This window comes from Diadema antillarum, unplaced genomic scaffold, assembly GCF_040938485.1.
Source record: "Diadema antillarum isolate AM-2024a unplaced genomic scaffold, OU_Dant_1.0 seq00000827_RagTag, whole genome shotgun sequence".
NCBI lineage: Eukaryota > Metazoa > Echinodermata > Echinoidea > Diadematoida > Diadematidae > Diadema > Diadema antillarum.
This window is the reverse complement of record NW_027271704.1, coordinates 73,734-94,341: the sequence shown is the minus strand read 5'-3', so window position 1 is coordinate 94,341 and position 20,608 is coordinate 73,734. Positions and strand designations below refer to the sequence as shown.

At 36.4% G+C, this 20,608-nt stretch overlaps 1 protein-coding gene across 1 annotated transcript; it reads right to left on the bottom strand.

Annotated features, from left to right (window-relative positions):
• Positions 1–12,351: 12,351 nt before the first annotated feature.
• LOC139740037 (DNA polymerase epsilon subunit 3-like) lies at positions 12,352–20,492 on the bottom strand. The gene is made up of 5 exons (XM_071650629.1): positions 20,397–20,492; positions 16,328–16,412; positions 15,296–15,381; positions 14,482–14,600; positions 12,352–12,900 (listed from the first exon to the last, which is right to left on the bottom strand). Exons 2-5 carry the CDS (start codon positions 16,391–16,393, stop codon positions 12,587–12,589), a joined length of 585 nt encoding a protein of 194 aa, XP_071506730.1. The 5' UTR covers positions 16,394–16,412; positions 20,397–20,492; the 3' UTR covers positions 12,352–12,586.
• Positions 20,493–20,608: the final 116 nt, after the last annotated feature.

Here is a 20,608-nt window from a genome sequence, read left to right as displayed (position 1 = left end):
AGCTTTTGAATGGATTGTTCAGTATTCCTCAAACTTTCACTGATGTGTTCTTCTAAAATTGCTGCTTTCACTCAATCCATGCTTTTTGTAAGGTGAAATTGTCCAATTTAGATGAATCCTCTATACCATTCTGATCGTCCGATTTTACCTTAATCATTAAAGGGTTGGTATAATTTCGGTTTAGATGGGGCTTCAGGTTTCCAATGTTTTTTTTCTTTAATGATAATTTTTGAGATGAGAAATTCTCTTATGAAATGTAAAAGAGCATATATAATTCAGAGGAATTCAAAGTATATTTGATGACAAATGGTTTTGAAATGGCTGAGGTTTGGCGAGGTATTGACATGGCCGAGATATCCAAAAAGTAGTGATACAATGTAAAAGGCGGGACTCACCTTTTACATTAGGATCAGCTTGTTTTACTTTGTTTTTGGATATCTTAGCTATTGCCAATTTTCTTCAATTTAAATTTGTGTTCATCTAAGAATTGTGTTTTTTAACTTTTCATAAAGTGTCTAAGTACTGTATCTCGCAAAAAAAAAACGGTTTAAAGGGATAGTACAGTATTGGTGGAGATGAGAATTAGGTTTTTAAATTTTTGTGAGATACCAAGAAACCACTTATGAAATAGTACTGACCATACCATTCTTAGAGGAATTCAAAGTTTATTTGATGAAAAATTGGTTTTGTAATGGCTGAGACATCCAAAAACAAAGTAAAACAAAGCGATCGTAATAAAAGGTGGGTCCCACCTTTTATTAGGATTGCTCTGCTTTGGATATCGGAGCCATTTCAAAACCAATTTTCATCAAATAAACGTTAAATTCCTCTTAGAATTACATGGTTTTTTTATATTTCATAAAAGATTTTTCATTATCTCAACAAAAATGTTAGAAACCTCAAGTTAGGTCTCAATCAAAACTATACGATGCCTTTAAAGCTGATTTCTCATCTCAACCAATACTATCTATAATCATCTCTTTAAAGCCAATTGAACATGATGTGGAATGTCACGCAAAAGTGTGTTTCCTTTGGTAATCATATGTAATATATATATATATATATATATATATATATATATATATATACAAGCTGTATATATATGTATATGGGTCAGAATTTTGAACGATGTACAATTGAGCCAAAACAAGGCAAAATTTAAAAAGTAGGAAATTCTCCAAATTATTCATCTTACCTGAAAGAGTATAACTCAAGCTTTAATATGAACCCAATTATACTAGGATTTGCCCAGAGGAACAAGTTTTTATTCACCGCTGAAGTTTACCATGTCCGGAGCAGCGAACGTCCGTGAGGAATAGTACAACACATACATTTGAATACCATTTAACATAGTTTGCAAAGATCTGATTCAGTTCAAAATCCTAACAAAATATCTTAAGGGACATGTGTACGTGCTTGCAGAATATTAAGCTTGTACTCTTAACCTGTACGTAATGGTAGACAACTGATGATTTAACTAAATTCGTCGTTTCTGTTGAAATATTGCTCTTCCGCTAAACACTTTCTCCACTTTACGCGCATTTTACAGAAACTCAATATTTTGACCTCTTATTTTACTATCCCATACTTCAATCCCCACTCCCGAATAATAACATACCTTTTTAAGATGTATCTGATCTAGGCAGTCTCTATAACCCAACGAACATAGCATAGTTTTCATCACGGAGGTTCGCATGTAGCTAACGGACGTTCGGAACAAACAAGATGCAGCTCTCTTGAGTTGGAAACGCATTCTACTCACAACAAACAACAATTTCATGTCGAGAACAAACTCCTCTGCAAAATCCTGAACAGATATTACCAATTCTCAATTACATAAGCTTGTTTATCTTCTCATGCTGAGGAATCAAAGAAAATAATTTTTCCATCTCTCGTAAATGAACGTAAAAACGTACGTGTAATCTCAGTGACGTAGTCCATCCTTGAGAACGAATATATTTATCAAAATTTGTTTATCATGAAGTAAAGATTCAGGTCCTAAATTTGTTATCTAAAGTCTACAATGCAAAATTTGCTTATAACGAACATGGTCACAGCTAAAATTATGACAAAGAATTAACATAGAAAGACAACAGAAATGTGCTCCGTTATAGAAATACGTTGTTTAGCTGGGGAGGACAAACGAATATGTTGGGAAGAAATCCCTCTATGTTTGCTCCTTGTGTTACACACAGTTACCGAGGAGAAATTTTATTATTATATTAGTCAGAAATGATAATAGGTTCGATACTGCGAAGTTTCGTCATAACAAGACACAGTAAAGTCCAAATTACATGGATGGATGTTTGTGACTTCGATATTATACAATATGGTTCGTTATAACAAACATGTTGTAGCGCGTCATTTCGGAGGCTCGTTATTCATACAGTTTGTCAATAAGAAAATTGATAGAGTTCGTATTATTATGAAGCTTTTTTATTCGGTAAATGATAGGAATCTCCGAAGGTTAATCGAAAGGTTTATTAATCGGAACATGAAAAATCATGTTCGCTTATCCAAATGTGGAGAAACAAGTTAACAACTACAATCCTTCAAATTTCAAAACCTCATAATAACCGTTTTCACCTAAACGAATATCAGGCCCTTTCCACTTTTAGAAGAACGGACCTAAAGATAATGATCATTAATATTTATTTTTCGAACTAACAAACTTTCGGAATAAGAAAATTTTTAATAACAAACCTCCTTAATTAACTACAAACTTCTTTTTTTTTTCATTTTCGGAATAACAAACCTTTGGACATCGGAGTAACGAATCTTAGGAAGAGCGAACGTATCAAAGTGTAACCTTAAACCTATTCTTGATCATTACTTTTTTAACATGTGTTTTCAAAGTAAGCACAAAAACACAAACAAATTGACGATCTCTCTGTCTCTTAAATGTAAAATGAAAAAAAAAAATCTTGGAAAGAATTACAAATGGTCATTGCTTTTCATTGATGAGTATAAAACAACACCATGTGATGATAAGCGGATGATTTGTTTGTTTTCATCCGACAATTGTAAACTGCATTATTTTTGTTCTCTTGTGACGGCATTTCGATGAATAAAAAACGTAACAAACAAACAAAAACTTCTCCAGAGGAATTTGGTACGACGGGAGTGCACTAGCAATTCTTTTCTCTGTGTGTTGGAGCAGCTCGATCCCTTCTCTGTTTCTCAGTCATTTTTATTCAACTGCTTACACGTCCTTTTGAAACTTTTCTATTTTTCATTCAACACATGCCCATTACAGACTTCTTCCGTCATTATCCTGCATGTGATTACGTAGCACTTTTCGGATTTATTTTATTTTGTTTTGTTTTGTTTCTGTTTTCTGTTTGGTCGCAGCATGTCCAGGCTATTGAGGGAATGAGAGAAAAATCGTCATGAAGAGAAAAATAAGAATGAATTAAGGCATTTAATATCATGACAATTACAGCGAACGTCCGTTATGGGGGGCCAAAACTGGATGTGTTCTGTTTGAGACGGCAGCTACCATACTCAAAAGATAAACACTTGGCGCACCTGTCACTAAAAAGTGGCACTGATCCTCTTTCTCCTACTATGTAATCCATTGACTTATTCTACCAACGAACATCCGTGACCAAAACGTTTTCCTTTTGTTATTACAAGTAAATTGAGTGCTGAACATTATTTACTTTTGGGTATGAGCGGCTAGGTGATTTGGTAATATTTTCAACTAACATTAACTTTATGTGCAGTGATATATTTGTAATTATCAGCAATTTCCTTTCTCGGACAGAACGTCCGTGAGCGAAATTTTCAGAACCTGTAACACTACAAATTGTCTCCAGATCCTCATTACAAAGAAATTTAAATGCACAGAAATTACAGATAACGCAAAATTCCATTTTCCTATAACTTTGTTTTCAGTTTTTAGCTGTTTTTGTATAATTAGAGGGAAAACAAGCGTAAAATTGTGAGTAAATTTTCAACTGTTTCTTCATCATGATCACATAACGCCTTAAAAATTCTGAAACTACTGCCCTAAACTCATTGTTTACTTTGTAAAACTTTATTTGTGACTATTGGAGCTAACAGTTTTAAAGAATACAGGACACTTTTGGGACAAGTTATCCCTATCGAAGGAATTGCATACGTCACGGACGTTCGCTGGAATTGTCACGGACGTTCGTTCTACTGATAAGGTCATGTTCCCGGAAGGATAACTAATCGGCAGAGAGTACCTAGCCTTCCTAACTCTGTCAAAAATTTGAAAAGGTATTGTCAATGCAAATTATAAGACATTTGACATCCTTACAACATATTTATTGCTCAGAGGGGGATCAGGAGGTGAATTTTCAGAGAAAATATTAATTATTTGCTTGGTTTTCCGTGAATTGCATGGTCCAAAAACTGCGGACAAGCCTCAGTCCGCTCCAAAAATAACATACAGCTCCTCGGCTAGAGAGCCAAAGGTAAAATGCACCTTCGTCATCAAAGCAAGATGGTGTCCCACTCGAAAACGTTTTAATCATTACGGACGTTCTTTTTTTCTCGGAGGTTCGTCTAAAAATATAATTTCGGTTCCTATTTGACAAAGGATGGACAGAAACTCAAAACAAACATATTATCGTGTGGCTAGATCTTAGTTGATTACGACTCAGAACAATATCACCAATAGCGTTTAATGGGATACGATCTTTGTTCGAAAATAGCGGAAGCACGTCCGTGACGAAAACTGAGTATAATTTTGCATAAAAGAATATTGCGTCCCATGTACAGCCAGCAGACGTACAATTTTTGCAGGATATGTTCATTAGGTGGAACACCAAATTTTCGTATACATTACAGTTGGGACAACAAAGTAGAATTTGCAGCAGCGATAGAAATAAAAGCACCACGGACGTTCGCCTGTTTAGGACTTTGATATTTCAATTGTTCTCTGTGATTTTATACGTGCTCATATAGTTCTTATAATGTTGTGGTTCATACCCATGATATGTCAGATCCAGAACATGGTCAGATATTAGATGCCACGTATGCTTAAATATGCACATCATTACTTTGAAAAACAAAAATTATTGTGAAAATAGCGTTTTACCGTATTTTTACGCTTTAAGTCCTTGTCAAATGAAAATATCAGGCAAAAGTCAACCAAACCATATATTTCCTGAAAGGAAATTTACCAATCTTTGAGATGACATGAAAAAATCTGGTTTCTTAGATCATCCTGGCGTGTTCTAAGGGAAAGAATGTCATGAGGTGCGAAAATGGGCAATTGTACATCGTTCAAAATTCTCACCCATATATATATGTGTATATATATATATATACATATATATATATATATATATATACATATATATATATATAATGCGGGAAGATAAAGGCATTCACGGACGTAGCTACTTCAACGTATACACGTATGTAGCTTATTTCCAAGCTCTCAGTCTCTTTAAGATCTTCATCAGTGCTGTGAAGTGATACTAGTACATAAAATCGACTCACTGTCTGTATATTATGTATATACTATATACAAATATACATACATGTGTATATGGGTCAATCCACGTCAAATCATCCAATTTTCAGAAAAGTTGTCACCCGACCCCCTCCGATTTTCTTAAAAATCGCACCAAATGGTTCCTAGAGTGTCTGACGGAAATTCTGAAAATATTTTGTTCCAAGGTCAATTGGTTGCTAAGATACAGCCTCACATAGCAACCGGTGCACATTCCAAAAAATTAGTTAAAAGAAAATTAGGCATTTTTGATTGACAGTTTTAGCATGGATGTTTATGCAAAAGTGTTCATTATCTGGAAATTGAGAGAACTTTATAGTCTTTGCCAGAAAAACTGACCGTGACGCAAAATTGACTTTTCGTTAACGTGCACGAGGTCAGGAAAATAGTTTTAAATGTTAATTTCGAAAATCTTTTAGAGGCTGATATCTTCCACATTTCATCACTTTGGGTTTTAAAATATTATGTTGTTGAAAGCTTTGACTTGCTCAGTAATTTTGAAAAAAATCAGCGGATTCGTGCCCACCATTTTTACAAAGAGCGCCCTCAAAGTTGACAAAAATGAAAAATGTGCCAAATTCAAGGTCACAGATCACCCTTCGTCCCACCTAGGAATGGCATCAATTTTTGTGTATTGATCGACATTTACCTATATTATCTTGGGTTACCAAAGAAATGTTGCTCCCGAAATGTTCAATGGCAAATTTACCCCACTGAAAATGGTCACAAACGGCCAAATTCCCATGTAATATCACATATTGGGTTTAGAGGACATTTCAAATGTCCACGCTTTCAAGATGAAAAGCCCTAGCCCTGTGATATTTGCAGTAGGGATAGTCTGTTATACATATTTTAGTAATAGTGTATATACCACAAAACACTTTTATTATATAATAATGACCTTCAAAGTTAATCCAAAATTTGATAAAAACAATAAATAATTCCATTTTCCTCATTGCACTGCATGTAATAATATGTTTTGAAAGACTTTTCACAGAGCTATATTTCAAGGATTATGAAAGCTGACAGCCCACCATATTAAGGTTCTAACCCATTTGTGTTCTTCTTTCAGATTTAGTGTCAATTTGATCATGAATGTTATACCCTTGACCTTGAAGTGCTTCTAAAAATAGCTGTAAATTTGTTAACTACAAAATACACACGCGACAGGTGTTTTATGGCATAACATACTAGTGATTCTTTCACAAACACAAAAGTTTTTATGGTGTAAATGTTATATACTGGAATTAATCTATACGTGCTTGCAAGCTATGTGAGGCTGTATCTTAGCAACCAACTGACCTTGGGGCAAAATATTTTGGTTTTCCGTCAGACACTTTAGGGAACATTTGGTGTGATTTTAAAGAAATCTGAGGGGGTCGGGTGACAAGCACTGGATGATTTGACATGGATTGACCCACATATATATACAATGTATATACAAATGTATATTGTATATATAGACTATATACACTCAGCAAAAAAAAAGTAAGTTCCCCCCTAACATTTTTTGATATATCTCAAAAAGTATTTTACGGATGTTCATAATTCGAACGGGAATGGATAGGGAATTTCATTACTCATAACATGAATGGCATATCATTGCCACCAGATATCATTATTTGTGTAAAAAATCACATTTTATGTCAAAATGCATGGGAAAAACAGTTGCACTTTAGGCCATAGGAAGCATATTGTATACATTTCCTATGTAAGTTATCAAATGATCTTTTTGAATTGTGTAATTCTCAGGAATTTCTTCAGGTACAATGTGCTTCCCTATTAAACAGATGTTATGCATACTTTTTGAACAATAGGCCTTCTCAATATGAAAATATTGGTAGAAGCCATGTGATTTGTAATTCCAATTTAGGTTGATCACATTAATGTGCCTGTGGGCATTTTGCATCATGCCCTCAAGTTGTAGATCAGTTTGCTGAGGGAAATGGCATCGAACGTATGGAGTGGCCTGCAAGAGCCCCTGACTGTAATCCAGTAGAGAATCTTTGGGATATCATTAAGTGGAAAGCGAGCAAGAAGTTGAAAGATGACACTTAACTGCAAGAATTTCAGCGAATCTTGCGGAGAGCATGGGCCAACATTGAGCAGCGCCAAGTACAAACTTTAGTTAACAGTATGAGGAGGAGATGGCGGCTGGTCATTGCGGGTGGTGGAACCGTGGACATATCAATTATCAAATGCTTCACTATATTATGCTTATGAAAAGAAAGAGACAGAGAAATATGCAATAACCCATGCTTAAATGTTCAGAATCATGAGTGATTGTTTGATTATTTGTGTAAAAGTCATTGCAAATCACTAAAGTGCAACTTTTGTTTCCGTGCATTTTGACATAAAGTGCATTTTTTATGCCTCCGCCACGAAGTGGTGCCGGAGGCATTATGTTTTCGGGTTGTCCGTCCGTCCGTCCTTCCGTCCGTCCGTCCGTCCGTCTTTCCGTCCGTCCGTAATGAATTTTGTGGACAAGGTAACTATCAAAAGCTGTTGAGGTATCCTAATGAAACTTGGCATGTATGTGTATTAGGGGGTGAAGTTGTGCCTATCAACTTTTGGGTGCACGTGCTCAAGGTCAAAGGTCAAAAGGTCAAGGTCAAATACATAAAATTTCACTATTTCCATCATATCTATGCAATGCCTGAAGATATTTTCTTGAAACTTAGTGCATACATGTATTACCCAATTTAGATTCTCTGGTGAAAGTTTGGGTCATGAGGTCAAAGGTCAAAGGTCAAAGGTCAAAAGGTCGAGTAAAAGTATTAAAACTTCTTTTTTTTCTCTGTAAATTGGAAAATTGTTCAAGGTATCTTCATGGAACATAGTATATACATGTACTGACTGGCAGTGATTATCTAGAGAATGTAGGGTTCATGGGGTCAAAGGTCAGGGGTCAAAGGTCAAGTGCAACACTTCAAAATTTTACTATTTCCCTCATGTTCATGCAATGCCAGCAGGATTTTTTATTTTTTTTACACTTGGTGTATGCATGTGTAACCTAATAGAAATTCTCTGGAGAGTTTTTTTTTTTCTTTTTTTTTTTGCCTCAAAGGTCAAAAGGTCAAAGATCAAGTGAAAGTGCTGAACTAACTTTTTCCTCCATATCTCGGAAGTGGCTCAATTTATCGTGAAACTTACTGCATATTTATGCATGTTCTACCTGACAGTGATTATCTTATGAATTTTAGGGTCAAAGGCCAGATGAACATGGTAACAATTTACTATTCAGTACAGAAATTGCACTTTTTCTCCATACCGGTACCATGAAAATTACTCAATGCATAAATGTATGAATGGGTCAAAGTCAAGTTAAAGTCCTTAAATCCCCAAATACATGCTCTCCTATTCATCCAATTAAACCAAGGTCAAGGAAGGAGAACATTCAACACATTTGTGACAAACTTGTCATTTCAGTATTTTGCCAGTTTTGTGAAAATGTAATCACACATTGTCCACATGTACTATCTAGACCTATTAGGAGAATCATGCATTATGGCGGGGGCATACCAGTCGCCATAGCGACATTTCTAGTTCACACCTATAATGATATCTGGTGGCAATGATTTGCCACTCATGTTATGAGTAATAGAATTCCCTATCCATTTCCGTTTGAATTATGAAAATCGGTTGAATACTTTTTGAGATATATCCACAAATGCTAGAGGGGAACTTACTTTTTTTGCTGAGTGTATATATATATATATATATATATATATATATACGTGTATAATATAACTACAGCTGTACATGCATCAAGATGTAGCAAGGTGGAAAAAAGGGGGTCCGACTAGGTTGGGCACTATGAAGGGAATGATAAGAATATAGAGGGTCAGGGAGTAGATAGGGCAAAGCATGGGGTGAATGAATAAAGGGAATAAAAGGGAAGAATAAGGTTAAGGTAGCGGGCTTAAGGGCATGGGACGACATCGTAGGGAATCAAAGGGGATAAAGAAGGACATTTTTGATAGACAGCAGGTGATCTTTAAAGGAATAGAGAAATACATTGTAGATACAGCAGAGAGGATAAGAGTGTGTTTGACAAGGAGTTGAGGTGTTTAACGAGAATATTGTGGTAGTGTGAGTTAAATCGGGAATCCTGCTGGATGAGAAAGTTAAAGGGCTCGTAGTGAAGCCAGGTTTTGTTTTAATAATAGGAGGAATGGAGAGTGTCAGATTGGGTTCGAGACGCAGGTAGGTTACACAGGTGAGAGGAAAGATTCAAGTTGGGGACAGGTAAGCAGATTGGTCGAAAGAGGGTTGTCAATAATTCAGGTGGGAGAAATTAATTGTGATGATTGGATAATAGAATTGTAGGAGGGATTACGGGACTACAGTAGTTTAAAAGAGGAGTCACTGTTAGGGAGAGGGGGATTCTCCTTTGAGATGCGACCGATATATAGGGCAGGGCTCGACACTAACGGTGGCCAGGTGGCCCGGGGCCACCAAAAATGAAAGTCGGGCCACCAAATTGCAAAAAAGGGCAAATTTAATGGCCCGCCTCGGGCCACCAAAATATTTTGAAAAGTATGTCAATAAATTTGTAACTTTTTGCGCCGGAAATTAGCAGTTAAATTTGTTCAAAGGATGGATGAAAAGGACTGAATGAATGCCTGAGAGTGAGTGTTGCAAGTTTGTTGAAGTTTATCTATGAGTAGATATGTCCAACTTCTAATTCTTTCTATCATAAATCTTAAATATTTGACTCTTTAAAGAAAAAGGACTTTTAATGTTTTTTATTGGGGTTTTTTTCGGGACACCAAATTTTTCTCTCGGGCCACCAAAAATTTGAAATTTAGGATTTTGGTGGCCCCATCGGGCCACCAAACAAAAAAGTTAGTGTCGAGCCATGTATAGGGACATCTCAGACGACAGAAAATAACACAGAATACAGCATACAAAGTATTCCACAAGATTAATTAATCTACACTTGTAAAAAAAAAAAATCAAATATTAACACAGTACTGTTTACTGTACATCATCAAATTTAATCAAAGTCAGCTTTCACAAATGTCTCCAGATTTTTTCTGATACCTGTATCAACAATGTTCAGGGACAGCTGTATGAGACAGTAAACAAAACCATGGGATCTAAAACATCTACAACGTGTATCTAAATGAATGTGCTACTGTACTTTCACAACGAGCAAAATTCTTGCCAAGAAATGCTTGTAGACATACAGTCAACCTCGCCTTAGTCAAATCTATTTAAACTGAAGAAATAGCTTCAACTTTGAGAAAATTTAACTTATGAGGGATTAAAATCAAAAGAATATAACAAGAGGACTGGAAAAGACTTTCGAATTGGGTGATTATTCAACTCATGTGAGATCGACTTTAAGCAAGGTTGACTGTAGCTGTTTTGTACCCATGTAATCTTTCCTACAGCAGTAATTCTTTTTCAACCCTTCCCACAAGAAATTCCTAAACTGGAGCCTATTTCATGTAAGATTTTATGTGAACACTGTACATCTACTGTACTGGAGGGTACGCATATTCAAGGAAGGTACCCAAGTTCAAATAATGACAGGTTCGCTGCTGAAAAAGGGAAAAGGCAGGATGTATGAAGCCACTTTCTCATTTAAAATTGACAGTGACATGAGCACTGTAATGTACAAATGTACTGACTTTGCTAAAAGTAGGACTGAAATAAATACTTTGCATTATTCACTCGTAGGACTCATCTTGGAGGAAAGAATACAGATTTTATCACCGTGTTATCGTATTAAGAAAGGTTGATTTCAGAGATCAGCTGGGGGTAAGGACCAAATCACTGTCAAATAAAAAAAAATTCTTCTTATTTATATATATCTATGAATACAGATTTCCTCAGAGCTTCTCAAGGCAAGGCCATACAACATCTCTCACAATTATTAAGAATGTACCATCAATGTGTATTTTTTTTTAAATACATGCATGACTTTTTCAACAAGTTCAGCGTACTCCTGTTATACCGAAATGCTCATTTACAACAAAGTAGAAATTCAGATTCCCAAACTATCATGTACATTAGATTATATCTTGGTATACTTTACTGTTTGGCTACGATGAAATTTCGTATAACAAAATAAAACTGCGTTTCCAAGGACTTCGTTATAACAGGAGTCCCCTGTACATTGTATTGCAATACATGTATGCGTGTATAATGACATTAGCCCACGGCTGACTTAGCACCAGGGTGAGCATTGACTGAAAGTGTTGTATAAAAATGTCCCAGCCAGGTACTGGCAAAATCCAAACACTGGAAATATTTCCCACCCAGTTCCAGCAGGGCTGAACATACCTGCAGTAAGCAAGGAGCCATGGAGAGCCTTCTTCTTTGGTAGGAAAAACAAAAAGTACAAACCAAGAAATGCTGACCCAAAGTGGGACTATAAATAAATCTCAAAGATATGTCATAGTGTTGTTGTTATTGCTGCTGCTCCATAGGGTCGTCATGCAGGATGGAGTCAAACTACTACTGAGAAATAAGCTGAAGCTCCAGCGGTAGGCAAGCCCCAGTAATAGACCAGCCCTTGGGAAAGACAAGCCACTGGTGACAGGGAGACCCTAGTGATAGGCTAGCCCAAACAAGAGGGTCTTTGGAGCCCCATCTAAATGTCTTTATTCTACACCCTTGTATGCATTGTAGAAGTGCAGACTTGTGTCTGAAACTACCATAATTTTTTTTTTTCATCATCTAGGCTTGTAACTTTTTGAAGCTAGAAAATGACTTTTGCTTTGGGCACCAACGTATGTGTAAGCTTCATGATTTACAGCTTTATCAGACAAGTAGGGGTCCTAACCTTGAGATCCATATTTCTGCTCAGAATCTCACTTCCCAGACTATAAAAATGGAGGCAACAGAAAAAAAAATGTACATGTAGCAAGCTTCTGGAATTCTGTGAAGAGGTCTGTCATCATAGCATGTAAGTCTGATCCCAGTGAATATCCACCTCCATGGTTCAAATTCAACTGACTGCCGATCCTTTATGTTACAGGCAACACTCTGGGATGCTGTCTCTACGCACAGAATTAGAGGAGGTGAGATAAGTACATTGTAATGTGTTCCAGTTCAGAGGTTTATCCCTGCATCTCCACCAGACACTCATTTATCCACGATTTCCTCCACATCTGGACTGTCTACCTGCTGGTCGTCACCACCGGCAGAAAGTTTTCCTTTGTCTTTCTCCTTTCCATCCGTCACTTCTTCAACCTCTTCTACATCGTCATCGTCATCCTCTTCATCATTATCATCATCATCCATCTCCTCCTCATCATCCTCATCGTCTTCTTCATCGTCATCATCATCATCTTCTTCATCATCATCCTCGTCACCTTCCTTGCTGGTGTCTTGGTCCTCTCTGTTCCTCTTCCTCTGCTCCGATGCCTCTTTCTTGCCCTTCTGACTGGCCCTGAAAGCTAGAGGAGATACAGAAAAGAAAAACATGCACAGATTTATCAGAAATAACATTCGGTTGAATGCAAACACAAATAAAATCTATCTGGTCTACACATCTCAAATCAGATGGGCAAATCACTTTTATTCTGGTATGAGACACAATAAAATGTACATACAGTACACCATACTCAATAGAAAAAGTGAACAAAAAAGAAGTACCAACACAGTTGCCAAACTAAAAGTCACTTTCCTCAACTACGCAGTGTATTGTAAGTTCTGCATACTGATTACTTTAAGAGTGATGCTTCTTGAAATGAGTGATTAATACAATCAATTCTCTAACATTTTTGGTACTGGTGTTTGGATGGCTTTCCTCCAGTTTTGTTATTATGAGCACAGGACATCATAGCAGTCAAAATAATGGTGGTCCAGCCATACAAAGGTTTAATTGTTCATATTTTAAAGAACATTTTTTTTTAGAATTTTGATGTACTGTATTAATTACAGTATTGATACTGTATTTACAACAGGGATAAAAATATAAGAAAATGAAAGGCATATGGGACCTGCAAAATTTCCTCTTTAGATTGGGTACATGTATCTTGCTACACCAAACTTTGTTATAATGAGGCTCCACTATAATATTCTTTCAAAGTCCCTTTGATCATATTCATTCAAATACCTACAATGTCATGCAGTTGCTATAAGAGACAAATAAGTTTGTTATGATATGTCCATTATGCCCTCATTACCAGAAAGATATGTGGATTGTTTAATCCTCTCAGGATTACCATTTGAAAATGCTTTTGAGATCGCACATAAATGTCCTGACAGCAGGGCTGAAAGTTATTCAATTATAACAAAGATGAAGACTTACAAAGTCACATTACATCAGGATTTGGGGAAACCAGGGGGGCATTTCATGAAGGAACTTGTCGGATAAAATATCTGACAAGTCAATTATATCCGACAAGTTTTGAGAAATTCTTTAGTCTGATTGGCTGATTTCTCTGAACTTGTCGGATATAATTGACTTGTCGGACATTTTATCCGACAAGTCCCTTCATGAAATGCCCCCCAGGTCTACTTTCTTTTTGAAATGTGAAAGATGTTATGATTACCATATTTAGAGATATAAGGAGATTTATTACTTTACACATGGAGGCAACTTTAATACAATGCAATGTGGGATGTTGAAACTGATCTAATGTGGAAATAATTCCATTAAAAACCCCACAACAATGCTGTGCCCTAGGGACTACCAGATGCAAAAGAGAGGAAGATGGTTAAATTTCCATCCAGACGCAGAATATTCATGGACATGGTAGATTTGATTTACATTTGTCTTATCATTTTCTCACTAGTCTATTCACATTAGGTCATAGTTAACATCCCAGTGTGTAAATGTAGTGACTTTGTTTGAGCACAGACATTCAATAACACATTTTATACTTTTGCAATGCACAATTGAAACACACCAGTGAAATAAATCTGAAAGTGGTATTTCTTCTTTTTCTAATCTCATGGGTAAAGCATGTTCATGAACTTTTTGCACTTGACAACCCTGGGTCTTCAAGCAATTATGGCTTCTCTTTTCTCACCTTCAAGATTTGCCTTCAGAGGTTCAATAAATTCCTCAAATTCCATGTCCTCCAGGGCAGAAAATACATCAGTAGCATTCAAAGTCTTTCGTTTTCCCTTGATGGCATGTGTGTTGGCACTGGACGTGGGAAGTTGAAAATGAGAAAAGAAGCAAAGAAAACATGAAATGAGGATAATTTCTTTCAAATTAACACACACAACTTAAAATGCGGTAAATAAGTTATCAGCATGAGCTACTACATTTCAAAGCATTGTCATTTCATTTTGATCACTACGTAAGATACGAGTAATGAATTTTCTTCAGACAAGGCATTAATGAAAGTTCCACAAATACAACTTGTACATCAGCTCTTTGTAATAAAATAATGATTAAAAAAAGAATACCATGGTAGAGTTTCTCATATTTGATGACAAAAGTAAAATGTATACGGCAATAAATTTCGAGTTTCTACTCATTAGTGCAATCCCAAACTCTTATCAAAATTTATCCAGTTGAATATACAGTATTTTACCTTAGTACCAGTATGAAATTCATTTTGAACTACAGTACAATGACTGAAAAAAAAGAGAAATACATGTACTAAGAATATAAATTTGAGGCTAAATTCAAACATTCAGAAAGACAAGACAGTTTGTATGTCAAGTCTAGCAAAGATTGCAGTGAGCTGCAATGAAAAATAAAGACACAGACACAGACACACACACACACACATACACAAAACCTTAAAACAAACCCTTAACAAACCTGTCCTCATATGACTCCATGCATGTGTATTAATTGTGCAATGTGAAAATAACAAGTAAAAAACTCACCATGATGTTGCATAGAGCACAAACACACTTGCAGCTTTGGAGACTGCATTTCTGGCTTCCTTGGACACACTTATTCCATCTGGTATCTACAGAAAGAGGATAGATTGATCATGATGATGATTACTTCCAATATGAATAATTTTTATACGTGAACACATCTTTAAAAGCTCCTTTGTTCTATACACAAGCAATCATACATCTACAGTATTTCCTCAATCTCATTTGTTTGTGATAACTTCTCATTACAAGTTCTGTTCTAAATGCTGTACTGTTTCCCCAGTAGATCTCAGTCTTCTTTATACATGTACCTCTACCTGGTAATTTTCACGAAAGCAAGTGCCCAACTGATTGATGGTCAAACAAAGTTGAATAATGGATTTTTTTTTCTTAATTTCAAGTAAAGATGAGATGAATTGTTCAAATGTTGCATCAGAAGTGGAACCCCTGACTGTGAAAATATGAAAATTTCATAAATGTCAGAATATATTTCTATTCTTCAAACATACTGCCTGCTGGTAACTTCACGATAATATGCTGGAGTGTCATGTTTTGAGGGATGTTCTCTCATTTATTTCTGCCTTTATTTCATGATCACAATACCACTCCTTATTTAGTCTATACCCCCTCCCTTCTCTTTAACACTGTTTATGTTGTATACATTTAACATTTTACAAGGTTTTGATTTTCAGGAATTCTGCGAGTCAAATGCTATTCGTGAATTAAAAATGCAAAGTTATTAACTTTGACCTTGACATGAATCCAACATGCACGTTTACATGTGTCCCTTCATTACTGTACTCCATGACTGCACATTTTACCACTCATGAAAGGTTGGGAAGTCAAGATTTGCTAAAAAAAAATTAGACTGGCTGAATATATGGCATATAATACACATATTGTAGAGTTAACAAGTTTGAGGGAGAAAACGAGGACACAAAATATGTTAAGTTTCTTTAAATCCATATAAAAAAACAAACATACAAATGCCTAAAGAACTGTCTAACTCTAAACTGCAATGAAGCGATGACTTACAGCATCTTTCATGATTCTCGTGATGACAGAGAGAGGGAGGTTCAAGTCCTCTGGTCGCTCAGCCATTGTCACTAGAAATAAAATCCTGTTAACAGAACAAAGGGATGAATGATCTTGTAAGTTCATAGAGTAGTGCACTGACCTGTCATTTCAAGCCAGCAGAAATCACCTGATGACAAAGTCAGTAGTACAGTACTGGTATTGACAGTTGCTAGAATTGTTTGGGGGGGAAAAAAAAAGAAAAACCCTCTAAGACCCATAAGAGCGCAGTAAATCTGGAAATATTGCATTGTACCGTTGGTGCACCAGTTTTCGACGGGTCCCAGATTTCGACACCGAGCAGATCATTCTTATTAAAGGACAAGTTCACCTTCATAAACATAAGGATTGAGAGAATGTAGCAATATTAGTAAAACACATCATTGAAAGTTTGAGGAAAATCAGACAATCCGTTCAAAAGTTATGAATTTTTGAAGTTTTTGTGCAGTAACCGCTGGATGAGAAGACTACTGCAGTGTATGAATAACTTAGATGTCACATGCGTACAACAATATAAGGAAAATATAAAGAGAATTTCACAAAATGCCATCTTTTGAAAAAAGTACACATTCCCCTGACTCGTTACCGACAAATGTTATGGGCAATATTATTCGCCCTGCCTTTAGAAAGAGGCAAGTCAAGAGCTCTTTTATTATGCGAAAAAAGTGAAAATATGTTGAATTTTCTTTTACATTTTCTTTATACTGTTGTACGCATATGACTCACAAGCTGTAGTAGTCTCCTCATCCAGCGGTTCCAACACAAAAATTTTAAAAATTCATAACTTTTGCATCGATTGTCCAATTTTCCTCAAACTTTCACTGATGTGTTCTACTACAATATTGTTGCATTCTCTCAATCCTTATGTTTATGAAGGTGAACTTGTCCTTTAAATTCTATACTCAATACAAACATCTGACTTCAACAATCAACCAAGTTATCAATCACATTTCTAGTCTTATATAAACACCGTTTGTCACTTGTCATCATAATCCGACGGTAGAATATTTAGGAGAAAAGCAACACAGTGTCAGCAGAAATTTTGATGTCGGCCATTCTTAGGGGTTCAAACAATATGACGCATTTTGTAAACATCGCCGTAAAATGAAATTCACCCATGCCGGTTATCTTACTTTAGTATCAGTTTGTTTGCCAAATCCTGATGTTTGATTTCATAATTGTCTTTAGCAATTTCATGGCTGAATTCGTGATAAATGAGCAAACTTGTAGAAAGAGTTGGCTTTGAGAATGTGGCACCAGATTTCGACATTCCCATGTCAGGACACGTTATAGAGGAAACAACAAGTTCTTGCGCCGGTACTTTGCTGGTTTGCGTCCACAATGCAGTGTACGCGTACTGTACGCGCCATGTGATTTAGTGCGTGATGCGCGCTGTGATTGTGTCGAAAAATGATGCTGGGTGTCGAAATCTGATGCCAGCGACGGCGTGACGGAAATCGCTAAAATTGAACACGAGTGCATTCAAATTCGAAATGGTTCAAGGCATATTATTATTGGCCTTTGTAGCTCAACTTCATATCGAAATTCCGAGGTAAAACGGTGCAGCATTGATGGTAAACAAGGAAATGTGCTAAAGTGTCAAAAATCGGTACCCTATACAGTAGTCTGATATCCAGTCTATAAATATTATGTACAGGGTTCAAACATCCTTCCTTTTTCCCCTCAGGATTGGCTTATTAGAGGGCTATAAACAATGAGCAAAGAAAGTGGACACAACGGTCAAATACATGCACTGTAACTGCAAGTTAATAGGGCCTAGCTAGACCTGTAGGGCCTACTTTTGTTAAAAGTTAATTCATTCAAACTTAATAAGTTTAGATCTAGGTAGGCTAAGGGGCCTACGGCCTAACGAGTAACATTAATTTATCAATTAGACCCTACCTTGTCTTGTTTAAATTATCAACATCGTTATTAGAACCCCTACTAAATTTATTAGTCAGTGTAAATTTAAACAAAGTAGACCTATGGTCTAAGGTCTGGGTAGTGTAACAAACTTGTTAGATTAGGGCACTGCTACTGTACTGGTGCCCGGCTTACTTCGTTTCATCGGGTGATCGCGTTCGGGTCGGGTGGTCGCGATACACGACCTTTCGTAGATTATATGCCCTAATATACGAAGGGTCGGGTGGAGCATTTGAGAATTAGACCCCTATTATTTACGAAGTATCGGGTACAGCTTACCCGAATCTTCGAGAAAAAGCCAGTGCAAATTTACGAACGATCGCGTGTTTTATCTCCAAATACGCGATTGTATTCCTACGTTTTTACTCTGAAAAAAATGATCACGAGCGTTTGTATACAAGGCTAGCAGCACATAATGCTCGCCGTGCATAACTATGACAAAGCGATACGCTCGCGTGCGATAAAGTGATAATGCAGGTTTCAATGGACGACCATTCATATTGTACAGTATGTGCGGCGAAAGTTTTAGTCGTCTCGACTCGTGGATCACAACAATCTGGTCCTTTCTGTTCTATCTGAACATCTTGACAACATTGTTATCGGCATTATCGTGGTTTCTGTCTCCACTCATTTCTTCACTGCTGGTGACAGCTAGCTCATACCACCTCCATGGGCTTTATTGGGCTGAATCGTGATATCGGTCCCCTCTAGGTGCGTGTGTCTTTACCATGTGCAAAGTCTATGGAGGTTGACAGCAGTCACCGGCTGCACTATGACGAAATACAAATTATGTACACTTGTACGTGTACTGAATGGCGGTGAATGGAGTGGGGACCTATTTCAGGATAAATGTCCTTTATTGTACAAAACCATTATAGTATCGATATGGAGACATTCTTTTAGATCACTGCGAATACTTGTGTTGTTTGACTGAAAAGATGGAATTCTTTTCAGATATCAATCGATTATCATCAGAGTCTGGTTACCCGGGTGCATGAAATAATCCCTTCAAAATCTGATAAGATTGTGAAACATTTTTAATCCCTTTCTGAAATATTATTCAATAAACTGATTATAGTTTGTTTAGTTGGTCAGAGTAGACTCACACAGAACTCTGATTAATTGGTTCAGTTCATGTTCTCTGCTTCACCATGTAATTCTATGTTCTAGAGACTGTGCAAAATGCAAACTTTAGGATTGAATGAGGATAGCTATTCTGTACCGTCGTGATTTTGTTGCAAACATTTTAACATAATTTAGCCATGTCCATACACATGTATCTGGTTGCAATAGCGAGCGTACACTGACAACCATGTCTGTAAGTTTTTGCGTGTTTTACTGTTCCATAGGACCTAATAGAGGATATTTTCGGAAGTTTAAATACAATGTATTTATATTCTCCATCCTGTACTGTTATTGTTTTATTTAGCCATAAAATTATGTTTCTGAGGATATTTTATACACTTTTATTTGTTATTGCCATTTTTGTGCTATTTTGTGACCTGTACGTGATGTCTTTTGCTTTGATTTATTCACTGGTTTCGCCGTCCCTGATTCACCCGATACTTCGTCACTTGCATGACACTTTTTTACGTATAGTCGTGTTAAACGATCAGCCTTATGTCAAGGATTATCTGTATTAAATTGTGATTATTTTGCCCATCCTTACCCGACCCTTCGTAGATTAGGGCACCTAATCTACGAAATGTCGGGTAACGCGACCACCCGACGCGAACGCGAACACCCGAAGGAACGAAGTAAGCCCTGGTGCCCTGGTACATCATCCTATTCACACACACACACACACAAAATGTTTCTCTTTAAACGTGGAATTTAATGAGTGACAATTAGCGCCTCTTTTACTGCCTAGGATGAATATTCTACATATAAATGCTAGGTACTCAACAACGCAATCCAATATCAAAGTGTCAGTAATATGCGCATGCATTACGAATATTAATAGTCCCACATTATAATTTCCATGTTAGTGTTCATCAGCTTTGAAGACAACGCTAATACAAAACCGTGATATTACACGCAGAATCATCACATTTTGTAAAGAATTCCTGACATAATCCATAAACCTCAATAAACATAGATTACTTACCCTACTTTTTACTGGGTAATTAGAATTTCTATGTAGAGTTCTACCGGTTTCCAGCATAAGCCACCTGTATGTTATTTTTTCAATTCCCGCGTGTTGATGTTCACAGAAATTGTCTAACTATAATAAATTTACATCTACATAGAGAGTCTCATTAAAATGGACTTCATTTTGATTTATTTATATAAGTACATTTCTTCTATTTATCTTTGGAT